Here is an 18,959-nt window from a genome sequence, read left to right as displayed (position 1 = left end):
ATAATAATAAATGTTGAAAGAACAAATAAAGTTGTGCAAGACTACAAAAGTTCCAGAGCACCTAACAAAATCATTGAAAACCGGAGACCAGCAAATAAAGAGCTGTCGTATACTCATTTTAACTGCACTCCTAGCACCTGCATGCAACCTACAATCCATTAAGATATCTTTTACAGCATTGCTGCAAGCATAGAGTCCACTCGTAACAATACTGAAACAAAATATGTAAATTCCAAAATTTCTATGACTGATCAAAATCTAAGTTTATAATCTGGCTGAAAATGCCCACACTTAAGCCGTTGAAAAACACTTGGAAAAAATCTCTTTGCCCACTGGCCTTCGAAGAAGCAAGGTATTCAGCATACCTTTGTGCATATATTTTTTGTTTTGCTTATTTTGTCTGATATTGCTTTTTTCTCAGTCTTAATTTCCCCCTTTTCCTACAGTATTATGAATATGACCCATTAGAGCATTGGGGAAATCAACCATTACTGAATACATATTTAAACTGTATATTATCATTATTTTTGCTTTCATGTATAGCAAAAGTAATTTATAAGTTTGCATTCAGAAATCAATTCTGACAAAACACAATAATTCACGAATTGTTGTGAATCTGCTAAATGGAAATTATTTCCCCTTGAAATGTAAATTCTGTTTTGGCAAATAAACAATAATTTAATTTTGATTTTTAAATTTTGTTTTTATGGTAAAAATTTTTAACATTTGTTTCATTTGTATAATTTTATAATGTACCATACATACGTTCAGGTAAACTTTGATAACATTTTTAATGGTTACTATTTATCAGCCTAATTTGACTCTTATATTTCATACTTCTAAATTAGTCGAGTTGCATATTAATTTAATTTACTTTAGTTAAGTTACAATAATATTGAAATATTGTTCCTAGGAGACAATTCAATTCTAAAATTAAATCTCCCTCTACATATACATAATGAAAAGACTTCGCAATATTGATGTCATAGAACATTGATCCATAATAAAGAGCAGCAAGTTAGCAGCTGAGGCAGATGAAATATTCACCTTGATTTCATTTTGTATGCTTTGTGGTCACTGTTCACTAGGTATTATTACAGCACTGTTCACTCACAATAATCATGCCTGTATCACAGCAGTTACATTTTAATTTTTACAATAGAAAGAGGAGCAAAGCAGCATTTTAAAGGCAAGACAGGTAGAAAGAAACGTGTGAAGTTATACCATATGGCAGATTATTAAACGAAAGTTTTGATTTAAGTTCTGAATTTGCTACGTTAGCAGCATTATGCAAATCGTATGATATAGATTAATCTGAAATGATGCATTTCAGAAAGAGGCATTAATATTTTTAGAACAGACAGAAAGCTATTGCTAGTTTAAATTATAATTTTAATTAACATATTTTTTGTCTTGCATATTAAGCAAACGAACATAGTTATCCAATATGGCAGTCTAATAACGAAAAATTTTGGTTTAAGCTCTGAATTTGCTATGTCATCAGTGTTATGCAAGTCATATGATAGAGATAGATGTAGAAATGAAGTAGTGAAGAAAGAGGCATTACAGTCAAAAGTCGTTAATTCGGACACCCATAATTCGGCATGATCTATAATCCGGACATCAAAACTAAAAACTTTCTGCGCATGCGCCACGTTGACACATGCGCAGAGGCGTTCACGCGTGCGCGTAAGACCTTTTACGACTGCGCATATGAGTGTGCGCAAGTGCAGAATACGTTTTCGCGTGCGCATTTTATGTATAATGGACGTATAAGCTAAAATTATCTAATTATCTATTTCAGTTAATGTTGATGATTGCGTTGTTCCTTAATTTTCGAATTGCATCCGGCTTATTATTTTTTGCAGACTGTAAGAGCAATTTTATTAAAGTAAGCTTAAACTTTCCATATATATCAAATAGAATTTCCGATATATATTTGTTAATATGTAAAGGATCTAAAGCGAAAGTATGTTTTGAAATCCGAAATCTGTTTATCAATTTCACCCTGCTCGGCGGCGGGCGCCTAATGAATTGGAAGTTGATTTGTCAGCACTATCCTTATCTTCAGCGCAGATGTTTTTATTTTATTTGGCTTATAATTCCTTACCAAATGTAGTATTTCATCTCGATATGCTCCGTCTTTGATATGATTTAAAACAAGTTCCTCGTCATTATAATTCGCTTCCGATAGCGAAGAAAAGTGACAGAGGTTATTGAAAACAAAAAAATTTCGATTGACAAATTAGTCGGTGTTCTTGACACAGCAATTATAGGACTTGAACGGCGGAACTTTGTAACTGAACAAGAAATTGTCTGTTTAATAGAATTAAAGAGAAAGTATTATCACATGAAACGAAGCAAAACTTAAACAACTTACATTGAAAGAAATGTTTAATAAAGTAAACAAATATTAAGCTTTTTCTTTTTGCAAATTTTGATACCCTTTAGATCATAATTGTTCTTTATTTCATAAATTACGGTTTCATATTTTTAATTTTAGAATTTCTGCATGCCATCTTACGAGATTTAAACTGATGATCTATAATCCGGAAAAATCGATAATCCGGAATCGCCGAAGTCCCGACGAGTCCGGATTAACGACTTTTGACTGTACTATTTTTAGAGCAGATAGAGGGGATTAAGAGGCTATTGCTAGTTTAAATTATAATTTTAGTTTACATATTTATATATGTATATGTTACTAGCAAAGATTGAAATACAACATTTTATAGAATGCATAAAACTTGCTGGCAATGTATGAAAAGATTCATATTTCACATATTTCCTAGGCATTCTACAGAATGCCAAATGACAACCGGGCTAAATATGAAATACGCCTCCGATTCATATATAAATACAGAGGAGCAGCTAGAAAAAGTAATAGAAAGCATCCAAACAATGGAAAATATTTAAAGGTGAAATAAAGGTAATCAGATTAGGCAAGAAAAGAGCTTGTTTAAAAAAAAAATGGATAAGATTATAGTCGATAATGGATTAAACCAACATGACGAAGACATGCTTATAGAAGAGATTTCCTTTTCTGATATCTCTTGATTATGTTTAAAGGAAACAAGTAATGAATGCCCTTGTATGGAAAAAGTAAAATTATAAAAAAAATCATACCTTCTGTGGCCATGCTAGTAAGATGATGAAATTCATATTTTGAGAATAATTTGTTTCCAAACTGAAAATGCTATTTAAGTTAAAATAAATTCTAAATTCAATCTGGAAATATAAGACAAGAGAATGAATTTGGAAAAAAAAAATTTTCCCGTTTCTTTTGGAAATGCTCTGCGAGTTCCTATTCCTGACGTCAACAAGGGGCAAGGCGATTCATACAATATATTGACAGTTGCAATGTGATGGGGGATGGTTTCTACCGACTTGAAACTTTCAAAAGAGTTTCAAAACAAATATATGCCAGATCAGAATTCACTTGCCTAACAACTTGCTTAGAATTGAAGATATTCCTGACCACAAATTCCTCTCCGGTCAGTTGCAAATGCTCAGTGAGGTGGAAGTGGCCAAGGAATGTCTGTGTAAAACAAAGTGCCAAAATATGAAAAGTCTTTGCATGAAAAATGTAATGAAATGTAATTCAAAATGTCACTCAAGCCTACAATGTTGCACGAAGTAGGTTAATTTTAATTTCTTATTTTTTATATAAAATCTTTTTCCCTTAATAAGACAGGTATAAATTTTGTTTTGTAGAACTTTCATTTTTCTTTACGTATTTTGAATATATTTTTTTAACGGCCCTCTTATTATTTTTTCAGAATAACATTAGTATTTTTCAGGAATGCAGGTTAATTTTAATTTCTTATTTTTTATATAAAATCTTTTTCCCTTAATAAGACAGGTATAAATTTTGTTTTGTAGAACTTTTATTTTTCTTTACGTATTTTGAATATATTTTTTTTTAACGGCCCTCTTATTATTTTTTCAGAATAACATTAGTATTTTTGAGTAATGCACATTATTTACATAATAGCCTTATCATGATCTTTTTTCATATTTTGCCTAAATAACATTTGTCATTCTATAGAATGCCTAGGTATTATATACAATGCCTAGGGAAAGTGTGCAGTAATTCTTATATTTTGTACTTTACCTAAAAACATCAGGCATTCTATGGAATGCCTGTGTGTTTCATACTTTGCTGGTAACATATATAAACCCTCAGACAACTTAAGACAGGGTTCGTACACATTTCTGTACATGGACATTAACACTCTCGCTGCGCATCCCGCGATTTCCAAGTGCAACGTAAAAGTAACAAAATTTTCGCAACCCGCGATTTCCATGGGGATGAATTTTTGCCTTTTATTTAACTGTGCAACCCATTCTTTCCTCGTTCAAGGTTTCCTTTCGGCTTTTCTGTGATGTTTAATTGTTTATTTAGATGTGGACTAACAGATGCCGTTAGTTGTCCACATTTTTGCCAAATATACAAGAATATGTAATATAGCATTTTGCGCACGCTTTTCAGAGTTCAGAGATGTCTGGCAGGAAGCGTTTCGCGAGTGATATAACCTATATTCCTGGTGGTATTTTCGACACTGATAGTAGTTCTGACTCTGATTTCAAGTATATAGAAGATAGTTATAGCAAAACTGATGGGAATTTCTCGGATTCCTCTGGAGATAGTGATAAATCTGAAAATTCAGTTTCTATTGAAAACGTTCGACAGTAGTGCAAAATTTATATGCAAACTATTACATTAAGCAAATATTTTCATTAGTATATATATATATATGTTTTACTTTTGTATATTATAATTTAAGCAATATTAATTTTCAAAAGTTTCCTTTTATATAATTATTCTTCAATTTCAGTATTCTGACAACCTTTTCTATGATCTAATTCTATATTGAAAAAAAAACTTATTATGTTTAGAAAAAACTTTTGTTTATTTTAACTCTAAAATATATGTAGATTTGAAATATTTAATAAAAATATGTAATTTTTGAACCTATTTTGATTTTTAAAAAGTACGCAGTGAGAGGGTTAAATACTGTTAAGGACCATTAAAGAACTAGCAGGAAGTAGGAACTGAATAAATTAAGTTAAAGATATTATCCGTGTTTGAACTTCACTTTTGTAATACCATTCTAAGAATAAAACAGATCTGTAACAGAAAATTAGCTGTTGCCACCGCTGCTGCTTCCCTACAGAGGGTCCTGCATTGAAAAAATTACATGAGTGGGAAACATGAAAAAACAGAAAAGAAGACATTAAAAAAAAAAAAGAAAAGAAAAGAAAAGATCTGAAAGGTTTCAGAATTTTAAATTACGTCCAAAGAGGCGGTTTTTTAACATTTTGTGTGTTACCGTTTATTTATTTATTATCATGCTCTTTGCACTTAAACCATAAAATTCAGTTCAAGAGCAATATCGCAAAATAATATTTTAAATTGAGCATATCTTTAGAATTTCCGATATACAGTCTTACGCGCTGGAGATAAAAATGTTTTTTCGTACAACATTGCCATTGCTCACTTTGCAATCCTTGAGTTTGTTAATCAAAAATTCATTAAAGTTTTACAAAATATGAAACAGATAATAAAACAAATTCCTAATTTGGTCTTCCAGATGTCCATATTCGCAGTAGGATTACATCATTCAAAATTTGACAGTTCTAGGTACTATTGTTTTATCACAATGCAAGAAACATACATACATTTATGCAGGTTTTTCATTATTTAATTTCTTCAAATATAATACAGAGTGATAGTATTTGGTGGCAACAGTTTGAAAAGTGAAACGGACATTCAGAGTGACTCAATGCAAAATCGCAAAACGAAAACAATAGTCCTTCAGGGACAAAGCGCCTTTAGACTAATAATTACATAGCTATTTTGCTTTTGCTAAGCATTGTCTCATAAATTGTGTTTTATAGCATTTATTACCTTATTTATGTTTCACATTCAAAATATTGTAATAAGTCACAGAAGTGGAAAGTAATGCCACTTTATAATATGATAGGGAAAAATAATGTTTTATTTTGGTGTTATTTCTTAAATATAATTTTAATATATCATCATTTTAATGAAATTTATCAATTTTATAATATTTTCTTTAAAAAAATTGCTGAAAAATTCACAAATTCTGAATGAAAAATTTTGTATCGAAATTGATCTTAAATTGCCAAAATGCTGTATGTCTCCAAATTTAGAGCCGTTTAATAAAAGAATTCACATCCCCAAAAGGAAAAAGTTGTTTAAAAGCTCTTTAGTAGGGAAAAAAAAAAAAAATTCAAAATGCTTATGTTTCACTTCTTGCCCAGAAACTCAAGTATCGCACCATTTATATTAGAAATATAAAAAACATCAAATAATAACCCATGAAATGCATATTTGTCATTGCCAAAAATATTCCTCCAAAAAACCTAAGGACTTTTAAGAACCATACAAACCTTGTTAACAGCATGTTTAAAAAGATAAGTAATCCTTTAAAATACGAGGGTAAGTTGAAAAATAAGTTTCCCCTGTCGACTGTGGTCAGAGTTGTGTATGAAAGTCAAAAAATAGAATGAGACATTAAAGATATGACATACCTTTATTTTTCCACATAGGTAGCAAGTACATTGAGACATTTGTCATATCGCTTGATAAGCTTCAAAAAGCCCTCCAGGAAAAAATCAGGGCTTTGCATATGGAAGAAGTGTTGAACGGCTATGGGCGAAAGGCGACACAGCAGGAAAATGCGCAAGTCACCGATACACCATTGGGTAGAGGTCGCTGCAAATCAAGCAGATGGCGCTGTTGCAGTGCCTGCGCAAAGCGGATACCAGCCTCTCATTTGAGCCCCGGTAGGTATGGAGAGAAGGTGCGTTTTGAATTCGTGGTCAAAGGAGGAAGTGAGAGCAGTTATCTGCTATGAATGGGCACGTTTCTTCCATATGCAAAGTCCTGATTTTTTCCTGGAGGGCTTTGTGAAGCTTATCAAGCGATATGACAAATGTCTCAATGTACTTGGTACTTATGTGGAAAAATAAAGGTATGTCATATCTTTAATGTCTCATTCTATTTTTTGACTTTCATGCACAACTCTGACCATAGTCAACAGGGGAAACTCATTTTTCAACTTACCTACGTAGCTATTAAAAGGTGCACAAGCAAAATAATAATAATAATAAATAAATAAAAATATTCACAAATTTTTAATTCTCTTCCAATCGTTTCAAATTTACTGACCAGGCAGTCATTTGTTTAAAGTAATGTAACTATAAAACAGTTTACTCTTTAGAAAGAAAGATTTTTATTTAAAATCAGAATGCAGTGGTTAAATCATAGTTACTGAATTTACAATACATATGTACTTTGGAGGACATACTCAAAAATTTTTAGGAGAATGACATGAGAGCTCGTACTCATCAAAACACTAACAAAATTGCTACATTTTCAAGCATGCTACTGGTTAATTTCTGAGAATAGTACAAAACATGGTGTTTAACACATTAGCCACCACTGGGGCCACCAATGACTCAAATTACATTATTTCAGTAGCACTGTGGGGGATCAAAGGTTATTGGCAAAGTAGACTAATCTTTGAACTAGCGTTTATTTTACTATATAAAGTGATCATCATGCCTCTTCTGCATATTGTTGCAATTTGGCCAAGCATATTATTAAGAAACATAATACATGCTCCTTTGCGGAAGAATGTGTGTAAAAAAATAACTCAATAGATATAAATGCGATTTTACGAATAAGAAAATATAAAATATCAAGATTACCACACATCAAACATACAAAAAGCAAATCAATTATGCTGTGTTTTATTAAAACAGAATAAACAATGTGTCCCAAAAGGACAGAATAACCCTGAAAACCAATAGTCATTTTTCAACCAATATATATAAAATTCTATGGCAATCAATATGTTTGACAATCCTCTCTTCGCTTTAGCTACGAAATAAATGTAGAATACATTCTTTGTTTTATTTTCTAAATTACGAGGGTTGGAACTTTAATAGTGGCAACACAGCTGAAAAAACGCTACGCAACAAAACCAAAGAACATCGCGTATATCACACATGAACTACATACCTACCTTACCCCTCAGCAAAAAGACTCGTCCTGCCTACATCATGCGCATGCGGCGTGACGCGAAGAATGGATCCTTGTATTAGCTCGCGGTCTAAAGTAAGTGTTGTCAGGATGTTTTCAAAACAAGAACAATGATGTTGGATAAAAATTGAATGTGCCAGAGGTCGTACAGCACGACAATGTCATCAAGGGCTTCAAGAGGCTTGCGGGGAATCTGCATTGCCTTACAGAACCGTAGCAAGATGGGTGAAAGCATTCAATGAAGGACGCCAAAATGTGGCAGACATGCTGCAGCCGGGTCGTCCGAGTGTCAGCGATGCAGACGTGCAAGCTGTTGCTGCACTAATGCACAGTGATCGTCACCAAATGATTCGTCAGCTGGCCGGATAAACAGGATTAGTGCATACGACTGTGCTGCACATTCTGAAGGAACGCCTGTCCATGAGAAAAATTGCTTCACGATAGGTTCCACATCAATTGACGGAAATGCAGAAATGGCTATGATATGATGCTGCCCGAACCCACCTGGAGCGCTATGAGCGCGAAGGAGATGCTTTTTTACGCCGTATCATTTCGCTGGATGAGACTTGGGCCTGATCGTACCAGCCAGAGCTGAAACGCCAATCAAACGAATGGCGTCATCACGGGTCACCACGACGTTCGAAATTTCGTCAGAACCCCAGCAATGTGAAAGTTATGGTGATTCTCGTGTACGACTGAGATGGCGTGATCCTAATGCACACCGCTCCCTCACAGCAAACCGTCACTGCACAGTATTACTGCTCATTTTTGGAGTACAATCTCCGACCAGCTTTGAGAAAAAAACGGCGACACTTTCTGCAGAATGCTCCTCTCATTTTGCATGACAATGCTCGGCCGCATGCAGCGCAAGCTGTGATTTGTTCAAGCGATGGGGCTGGGAAGTACTTTACCATCCACCATACTCCCCAGATCTAAGCCCTTGTGACTATGACTTAATTCCTAAAATGAAGGAACCACTTCGTGGCACTCGCTTCCAAACTGTTCCTGAGATTCTTGCGGCAGTAGACCAGTCCATTCAAACTATCAACAAAACAGGCGCTGCTACAGGTATTCTGCGACTTCCACATCGTTGGAAACGGGTTGTACACAATGCTGGCGACTATACTGAAGCACTGTAAAACATGGTGACATGAATCACTTTTGTATTCCTTGTAAATAAACAGTTGCCACTATTAAAGTTCCAACCCTCGTATTTATTCAGCTATATACACAGAATATAATACACAAACACTACCATACTGCATTTCCAAAGGTTTTCATAAGTAAGCTTGTTTATTTAGAATTCCTAGCTAAATATTAACTTTTCTTATAATCACAATATATGCAAAAACAGAATTTGAAGAGAATCCATATCCTATATTTGCAGACACATACAAATACACATATAGAGTACTTGAATTGATTTTTAAGACTCTTACTAAATAAAATTCAACTTTGAATTTACATGATCTAATGTGATGAATTAATTATTGCATTAAACCTCTAAGTAAGTTTATGCATTTAGAACAAAATATGAAATAATAATTATAAACATCATAAAAATTCAATATACCTTACAGAGTTATTTTAAAGCAAATGAAAAAAAGAGTTACATTTCTAAAAATAATATAAAGTAAGTACAGATTTAAAGATAATGTAACAGAAATTATATTTCTTTAAAAAACTGCATAGCTCACTAGCAAATGGAGAGAATTTTTAACTGATAAAATTTTGTCAAAAATGAGATGTGTAAAATAATTTCTACAGGAAAAGCAAAAGATTACAATAACTTCTTATTTACTCTTTTAAGAAAGGTAGTTTTTGTTTATTGATTACTGTTCAAAGCATAAGTTCTATTTTGCTACTCCATTACATTCCCCCCCCCCCAACTTCCCATCATTTTCCATGAACCCTGCATTTCACAATCAATTATTGAGTTTTTTACACTTTGCAGAACTACTTTCATATAAAAACAATCACCTTAAAATACCAGATCATCAATAATTGATTGAGTAGCACTGCATACCTGAAACCTGGCCTTGAAAACTAAGATAATATCATTCATAGCTTAAGACAGCATTTAAAAAATATTTTCATTCAGTTAAATGGAATGTTCTTAAAAATAAAACATACATATATTTTGAAAAATGCTTTAGCTTAAATAATCCAAAATATACACATCAAAACTGGAAGAAACAAAGGGAAAAAATTTGAAAATTAGGGCAACTGAGATATTGCCATGAGAAGCTGAATGTTAAAGTACATTAACATCTAAACAAATGCACAGTTTAAACAAAATAAACTGTTCAAATATATGAACTGAAACTTCAAAAGTTTCCAGTTTCTTTGTACAAAAACTAATGCACAGCAATCGAAAATTAAAACATACCAAAAAAGAACAATAATGTCCCCCTTAGAAACTGCATAAATATTCCCTTATAAATGTGTTACATAAATTATTTTTACAATTCAAAATGTCTAAATTTTTTTTTTTTAATTCCTGATTAATTTTTAAAGTGATGTTTAAAGTTAAAAGTGAAAAATTATTAAAAAAATGTTTACTAAACACCTATCCATTTAATGAAGCTGTATATTATTCAGAATACATAACAAACATGTTATCACTATTAAGATTAAATTACAAAAATAATAAACTGTAATGTATAACAAAAAAATTAAAAACTTTAAATTGGTAAACCATGATTAATAAAGTAAAGAAATTAGAATACCACATTAAAAACACGTAACAAGTTAATGCCCTTAAAGCATTTCAATTTCTAATCAGTCAGATAATTTTACTCCTCTTATTATGGCTTCACAAGCAAAGAAGAGTAATTCCCATCAGGAAAATTTGTTTTCGTAAATACGGAGCTCTAACCACCCTTTCCACACATGGTAAGTGAATAAAATGCAAAATCATTCAAATCAACGCGGGAGTATATTACTAGCCGGGAAATTCGAAAGGCGCTACTTATTGCTGTGAGTTCAGGGTATGTTGACAAAGCAATAACATATGCGAAATCTTACTTTGGAAATCGTCTGTTTGGCATCTCCGACCTGCACGTCCGCCATAGTTTTTTGATACAAGCCAAGCCAACGTGAAAATCCTGACAAGCACGCCTATTGGCTAGAACTGATAAAGACTACCGCCCAAAAGGTTCGGCCCCACTCTTCAGCTGATACGAAAAGGGGCAAAGTGGTGTATGTTCTTTAGGAGCATTGGAGCACCTTTTGTCTGGACGCAGCTCTTACATTATCACGTGAGAAAGGGGTAGGGCTGATGACGAGACAATTCAGAAAAGGGGTAAATTTAACATAATGTTAAATATATATATATATATATATTTTCTATGAGGAACTAAAAAGTAGTTCCCTTAAATCTCAAAATTTTTTTGTTAAGTCCATTTAAAATATTTGAATTACATTTTTTCATTTTTAAAACAAGAGTAAAAATAATTTACCTCTCGTACGACAGAAAATGTTATTTCGAATATACACGACATCTCTTCCACAGGAATTTCTAAGCTTTCATAACATTTTATTTATATATGATATATCTATGGAATTTAGAATACCGTAAAATCAGTATTTCTAAATTTTAAAAAATGAAAGAGTATCATACGTATAAATAACATTATAATAAAACATAAAACTAAAAAATGTGTAGCACAAATTAAGAAAATCGCGTCTTCCTTAAAATAATAATTGTCATACGTGCTCCGACTGTCAAGGTATAATACTAAGTATATTAGATATCGGGGGTTACTTGAAATAAGAAATATTTCGCATTTTATCTGCAGTAACTTCCTTAAATTAAATAATCATAAGTATGATTTCGCTTACTATGAAATAGTTTCTTGCCATTAAATAAATGGAAATAGAAATTATACATTATCAAAAACAGTTTGATTTTCATCAATATAAGAAATCAACGACAAAGCTTATAAATATTTTTAAAAAAATGTTTATGAATAAATACAAGAAGGAAACATTTAAAAACGCTATGAATGCTGCTTAGATAATGCACCCGCTCCGAAAATCTAAATTCCCCTTTCCCTTTATCGCTCCTTCCACGTCATCATGAATAAAATTCACTACCGGACAAAGTATAAACGAATGGGTGGTGTATTTAATTATGGCAAAGCACACTAGGGCTATCTGCCTAAGGGGAGGGATGCCTTCGTGGAGGACTTTCTAAAGAAAACTGGCTCGTATACGCGTTACACATGGGGAAAACCACGAAAACACCCATGCAGCCAGCCCGTTGGCGGGATTCGAACCTCGGACCAAACTACCAGTGTTCAGCGACTTTACCGCTCGGCCGCTGGTCGGCCTATAAACTAGTGATGAGTCGGTACTACCGAACCGGGTATTTTGTGACGGGTACTGAAAATCGGTACATCCAAGTACCCGTTACTTCAGTACCGAAATCGGTACTTTTCGGTATTCGTTACTTCTGTACCGAAACGGGTACTTTTCGGTATTCGTTACTTCTTTACCGAAACGGGTACTTTTCGATATTCGTTACTTCTGTACCGAAACGGGTGCTTTTCGGTATTGGCTACTTTGTAACGAAAATATGCGTCTCTTCTCGGTATTTCGGTATTCGTTACTGGAGGATCGATGAGGATTCAGCTCATTTAGGTTTTGGTACGAGGACAGTAGTATCTGGTTGTATTTGCGAAATGGTGATATGCGCTCCTTGTGTCCATGAATGACCTTGAATTAGGGCATGGAATGGCAAACGTGAAAGGGGGAAACTTCATTAGAGTTTGAGGTAGTATAATTAATTGCCTTTGTGTGCGCGGGAGGACGAGTGTGAAATAGTGGAAATTTTTCGAAAGGCCGTTCGTTGTGTGTGTGGGGGGGGAATAGTAGCATTTGGAGTCACTGTCGCCGGCATTGCTCGCTTGTGATTGGAGTCGGCATAGTCAGGAGGGAAAGGGAGGGGAGCGCTAGATGATTTGCAATCCGAATTGTGCATGTTTTAATTTTTCATCGTTTGTAGGAGAAAAACTGCGTGGATCTGAAATGATTTATTTGGTAAGTTGCTGTTGTTGGATTGATGAATGGAATCAACTACCAACTAGGTTACTTCCCTTTCCTCAACATATTTTTAACATAAATCATGAAAAATATTTGGTAAGTTGCTGTTGTTGGATTGATGAATGGAATCAACTACCAACTAGATTACTTCCTTTTCCTCAACATATTTTTAGCATAAATCATGAAAAATATTTTTCGTTTGCTTGCTTAATAGGGCAACGTAAATCATATGATCCTTTTTAAATAAATATGATCCTTTTTTTTATCCCGCTGTACCTACTTCAGAAAATGTCACAGCATCTAGTGGATCACCATGCCAATTAACATAAAATACAGATGCAATTTTAAACTTTTCTAATGAAAGAACAAAGATTACTGACCCACTTATGATAATTCTTCCCCCTTCTAAAAACAGATTTTTACCTCGCCAAAAACTAAACCCAGGTCACGTGTCTAACGCAGGATTGTCAACGCCTGCTTTACCCCCCCAGGACGTGATGACGCTCCTCCGATAGGAAGAGAAGTAAACTTTGACCTGGCAGTCCGAATCTTCTTTTTTTTTTCCCTCCCTCTGGAGCATGGAGGTAGGAAGTAAGAAGGAGTCGCCCTAAACAAGTTTCTCCGTACCCTGCTCTGAAGCACCGGCGATCCCTACGTGGTGACCAAAACATTGGGTCATTTACCATTGGGTTCTATGGGATTTGACGCGTTCGGGTGTAAATATTTTGTAATTACGTCGCAAATATACATATAAATGTATATATTTTCTTTTTCTACAACACTTCAGAGTCCTAAGTATGTGAAAACAACATATTTTTAAACAACATTTCATTCTGAACGGAATTAAATGCTATACTTTTCAAAGGACAGTTTTCTCAGAATGGTTTAATTTGAATGAAATATTTTCACAAGTTTTCGTTAGTTCCATTAGAAAAAAAAAATTCAGGTAATTGATTTTATTCGTTTAAGGTACAAAAATTAAGATCAAAGTTTATTGTATTATTAATATTAAAATTATGCATTATTTCTTTTCTATTTATAGAGCTTCTTCCTAAAATACTTTCTTAAATATGACATGATTTTTTGGCTTCTTTTAAATCGAAAAATGTAAGTCAATTTATAATTAATGCTCTATTCGGTTCATTTTAAATTAGAGAATTATTAGGAATTAGCGAAATACTTTAGATAAGTATTTCGCTAATTCCTAATAATTAAATAATATTTGACTTTCTCTGAACATTTCTGAAAGGGAATAAAACAAGTTTTTTTTTTAAGTATTATTTAAAACTTGTAACTGAGTTATTATAAAATGTAAAGGGAATAATTCTTTTAATTATGCTTATCAGATTTTTTTTTTTACCCTTCATTTCAACAATACATATTCCAAAACTCTTTATTATGTTCTTAAGTGCACATCTCATAGCATTTGCTTTACAATACCTTTTAACAGATTGCTTTCCAGTACGAACAATTCTTGCTTAAATAGTTTTATAACGTATTTGGCAACAGGATTTCAATTTATGTTTACAATTCAATATTAAGGTTATTATATATTTAGATAACATTTATAATCATTATAAATAGTATTTGACTTTCTCTGAACATTTCTGAAAGGGAATAAAACAAGTTTTTTTTTAAGTATTATTTAAAACTTGTAACTGAGTTATTATAAAATGTAAAGGGAATAATTCTTTTAATTATACTTATCAGATTTTTTTTTTACCCTTCATTTCAACAATACATATTCCAAAACTCTTTATTACGTTCTTAAGTGCGCATCTCATAGCATTTGCTTTACAATACCTTTTAACAGATTGCTTTCCAGTACGAACAATTCTTGCTTAAATAGTTTTATAACGTATTTGGCAACAGGATTTCAATTTATGTTTACAATTCAATATTAAGGTTATTATATATTTAGATAACATTTATAATCATTATAAATTAGATACATTTAATCATTAGATTTCTTCACAGTACTTTCACAGTTGTTTATAAGTGAATAAATTCTTCGTTTCAAATACATTTATAAATAATTTAATGAATATTGAAGTATTTTGTCAAAGGCAGATACATGCTTTTTGCAAGCACATGCATAAATACCCATACATATTTCCTATTTATCATTTCCGGCATGTGCAAATCTTTAATTTCTGTGCATTCACTGTATTTTTCGTGTAAAGTAATTTACACTAATTTAGCATACACCCGAAAGTTTTACATAAAAAATATATATGAATATAATTTGAATGAAAATTATAAGCATTATTTTTAATACCCACTCAAAGGTCAGTTTTTCTTCAAAATTCCTCCACGATGGCATCTCTATCTTTAGGCAGATAGCCCTTGCATGCGTTACTCTATTTAATAAAAACTTAATCTGACCTATGTGCCTAATTACAAATATTTTAACATACATAATTTTATATTTACATTTAGCCATCAAGTTTCAAACTTTTCAAATCTTCTAGAAAATAAATTTTGGCAGTTTTCTCATAGCAATTTTCTTAAAATCTATATTTTTGTAGTGCAACAGCTTAGAATTTTATAAAACAAATTCATAATCAAAATCGCTGTTGTTAGTTACCGAAAAATAACCAAGATGGGATTTTGCGTAAATGTCAGTAAACTATACAAATTGCTATTATCCATTACACTATGAATGTTTCTTTCATGCGAGAGTGTTCCTTTTTCGATTTCTATGGAACTGTCCTGTGTCGAAATACTATCAGAATCTTGTCAAGCGAGCTTCTGAATGTAAACAAAAAACACCCCGTCTGGTGACCCAAGCTTCAAAGCAGTGCTTCACTTCTAGAGCGAAATGGCCCCTCCTCCCTTTCCTACCTCCATGCTCTGGAGCTTATTTGAGGGGGGGGGGAACTATCGAATGGAACACCGGAAATTATCCGGACATGTTTATGTAAACATACATGTCCCTCCCTTTTTTCCTTTGCATTTTTTTGCTCTTTCATGCCTGATTAATAGAATCATTACGCGATATTGCACTTACCCTTTTCACAGCGTAGTGCTGATTTTAGAATTTGCAGCTGGAGTGAACAGCGGAAGTCGTTAATAGAATTTTTTTTATGCTTATCTGACGATGCTGATGACCATCTCCCAACTTCGTCACTTTTCCCATAAGATTCATTCTTGTCTCGTATTGGTGAGTATCGGTACGTTATAGAATTGCTTAGTCTCTATCAGTTTCTTACGCCACAGAAAAAAAAAAATCGAATTACAAAATGTCTAGTAAGAAAAGGAAATTCAGCTTGGTTTGGCAGCACTTTTCCTATACTAATGAAGACGAAAAAGTTATGTGTGACATTTGTAAAGACCTTTTATCCATCAAAGGTGGTTCAACAGGAAATTTTAAAAAAAAATTTGCAAAGGAAGCATCCTTGTGTAAATCTGCACGAGAAACGCACTTTGCCGAATCAAGATGTTGATGATATTGATGCCGCTCTAGCCCGTTCTGTCGTCATTAGCCCTGCAGATGGTGGGCAACCATGCACATCCCAGCAGACTACACAACTTACGGTAGACAACAGTGCTTGTGATATTGTTGGTGTATTTTCACAAAAATCCCAGTCCAGCATAATGCAGTTTGTCCAGAGAAATACGATGGATGTACATAAAAAAAAAGTAATCGATCTCGCACTAATCAAAATGGTATATAAGGATTTACAACCAATAAGTATCGTAGAAAATGAGGGATTCCGAGAATACTCAAAGGCTTTCAATCCAACCTATTCTTTACCTTCACGGAAAACGGTGTAAGGATCTTAAGTTTTACTAACGTTTATTTTATTTTAAATCTTTACTATCACTTCTTATTTTTCTACTTCCGGCCAGAATTAAAAGCTTTAACTTATTTATGCAAATTTGTCTGGCGAACGCCAAGTACTTAAGTTGTGGCTTTTTGCCAAGCAAGAGAGAGGAAGGAGTTAGTAGAAGCAGGCCGCTTGCCTTAGCAGTTTTACTCGGTTGCTGGTTGCCTTCCAGGCCAGAGGTTTAATCCTCTTAATAATTTTAAACGTATTGTAGTGTTAACAGTTCTCTGTACTACATACGGCTTCCTGTTAATATACGGCCAATCTTCCACGTAGGCCCTTGTTTATTATTCCAAAGTTAAGTTAGAGTTTAGTTAATATTTTTATATTCTTACGTTCAGACCACAAGTGGTTGGTCTCTGTATTCCGAAGTCCGGAAATCATTGTAAAGAGTGACAAATAAAGGGTTTCGTATACCCTTCCTGTGTATCTTGTCTACTTCCCACATTTATTGAAAATAGCTTTTGTAAGCTCCCTGTTCCGAGTCAGGTTATTGAATGTTCCCAAAGCAAGTAAGGAGAAACACAGAACCTGATAGTAGCGCCCGACGAAGAAGAATAACCATGGCCGAGTTTCAAGAAGAACCTGTGCTGCCTGCAGAAGCGGCTCAGAATCCAGAAATGCCAGCTGCCGTCCTGGAAGGATTTGGTTACATCGTCCAGACCATGCGCGCTTCGATGAAACCAGAAGCAAAATTTAATGGAAACTCACCGGTAACCAGTTTTTTGGAAAAACTAGATGACCACGTCATGCTCTACCCCGTGCATGAGTTCCAGAAACTCACCTTGGCTACCAGCGCTTTGAGGGGCCAAGCGCTTAATTGGTTCAAATGCATAGGCAGAAGTCTCCTGGGTCAAGCGGGAAGTCCCACCTATACTTACGAAAATTTCAAGACTGCCTTAGTAAAAGCCTTCCCTGTCGTAAGGGATCGTGCGAAATTAGAAGCGGAACTTTTCAGCATATACCAGAAACCAATTGAAAATCTCTCAAGCTTTATTTTAAGAAAAATTCACGTCTTCAAACTTTTGTATGGAAACCGTCCGGATCCTAGATAATTCAAGTGATTTTGCCGAGTTTACTTTCCCAAGTACAAGACTTTATTGAATTAAGGAATCCGACTACACTGGAAAAGTTATTTGAGCTAGCAATCCAGTTTGAAAGTAGAAGAACGGCGGACATTGAAAGAAGACGCCAATATCAACAACGAAACCAATTTGGTGAGCCAAGACCACAGCAAAGTCAAGCACACGGCTACGGAAGCAAAGCGAATCAGTGGGCAAGGAAACCCAAGCATCCAAAAACAGCCGGGAACGTCGACAGTTCAATAGCAATCCAGGAAAAAAGTCTCAAGGCCAGTGGAAAAAGAAGGAAAGCATGGAAAGAAAAAAAGATTTAAACTAAAACGGATTTCTGCTGACGGGAGGGTGCGGAAATCCGAAGGCCAAGAAAACCCCTCTTCCTTCAAGTTAAATACAGTAATGGTGAAAAACTTGACTCTTCCGAAGATTGAAGTGTTGGTGAATAACATCCTAGCCACCGCACTCCTGGATACAGGCGCGCAGTGTTCCTGTGTGGCAGAAGATTTTTTTAGGAAGTATTTTCGGAAATACCGCATATATAATTCGGATAATACGACGGTGTTAGCTGCGCAAGGAGAAAGATGCAAGTGCATAGGTAAATTACCGCTATACGTTCGTATCAAGGACGAACAAGTAAAGGTTATGTTTTTTATAGTAAAGAATCTGCAAGCACATATTATCTAAGGGTTAGATTTTCTTTCAGAGGCAGAAGCAACGTTGGATTTTAATGAAGCGTCCCTTAAGCAGACGATGAAACCAGTTCGAGAAGAAAAAACGGAACCGCCAATGTTAAACCTTAACCACCTGCCTAAGGAAGAGCAACAAAGAATCCGACAAGTGGTAAGTGAATTTGCTTCGTTATTTAGTGATATTCCAGGATTTACTCAAGTTACTAACCATAGTATTGACACCGGAGATTCAATGCCAGTT

The 18,959-nt window shown here is 33.9% G+C and overlaps 1 protein-coding gene across 3 annotated transcripts in view; it reads right to left on the bottom strand.

Moving 5' to 3' along the window:
• The window catches only part of Kdm2 (Lysine demethylase 2), a 174,673-nt gene that overhangs the window by 88,369 nt on the left and 67,345 nt on the right, over positions 1 to 18,959 (bottom strand). For 2 of the 3 annotated variants that reach the window (XM_035369126.2, XM_035369127.2), the window contains exon 1: positions 11,102 to 11,247. The exons of the other annotated variant lie outside the window; for it this stretch is intronic. In XM_035369126.2, the coding sequence (XP_035225017.1) occupies positions 11,102 to 11,146 (45 nt within the window). In that variant the 5' untranslated portion in view covers positions 11,147 to 11,247. Of the gene's footprint in view, positions 1 to 11,101; positions 11,248 to 18,959 lie in introns of those variants that run through there. 3 annotated transcript variants of the gene reach the window in all.

This window comes from Stegodyphus dumicola, chromosome 7 (assembly GCF_044657685.1).
Source record: "Stegodyphus dumicola isolate Sdum_Otavi_A_Nest chromosome 7, ASM4465768v1".
Taxonomy (NCBI): domain Eukaryota; kingdom Metazoa; phylum Arthropoda; class Arachnida; order Araneae; family Eresidae; genus Stegodyphus; species Stegodyphus dumicola.
The sequence above is the reverse complement of the archived record's forward strand: the minus strand, read 5'-3'. Positions and strand labels throughout refer to the sequence as shown.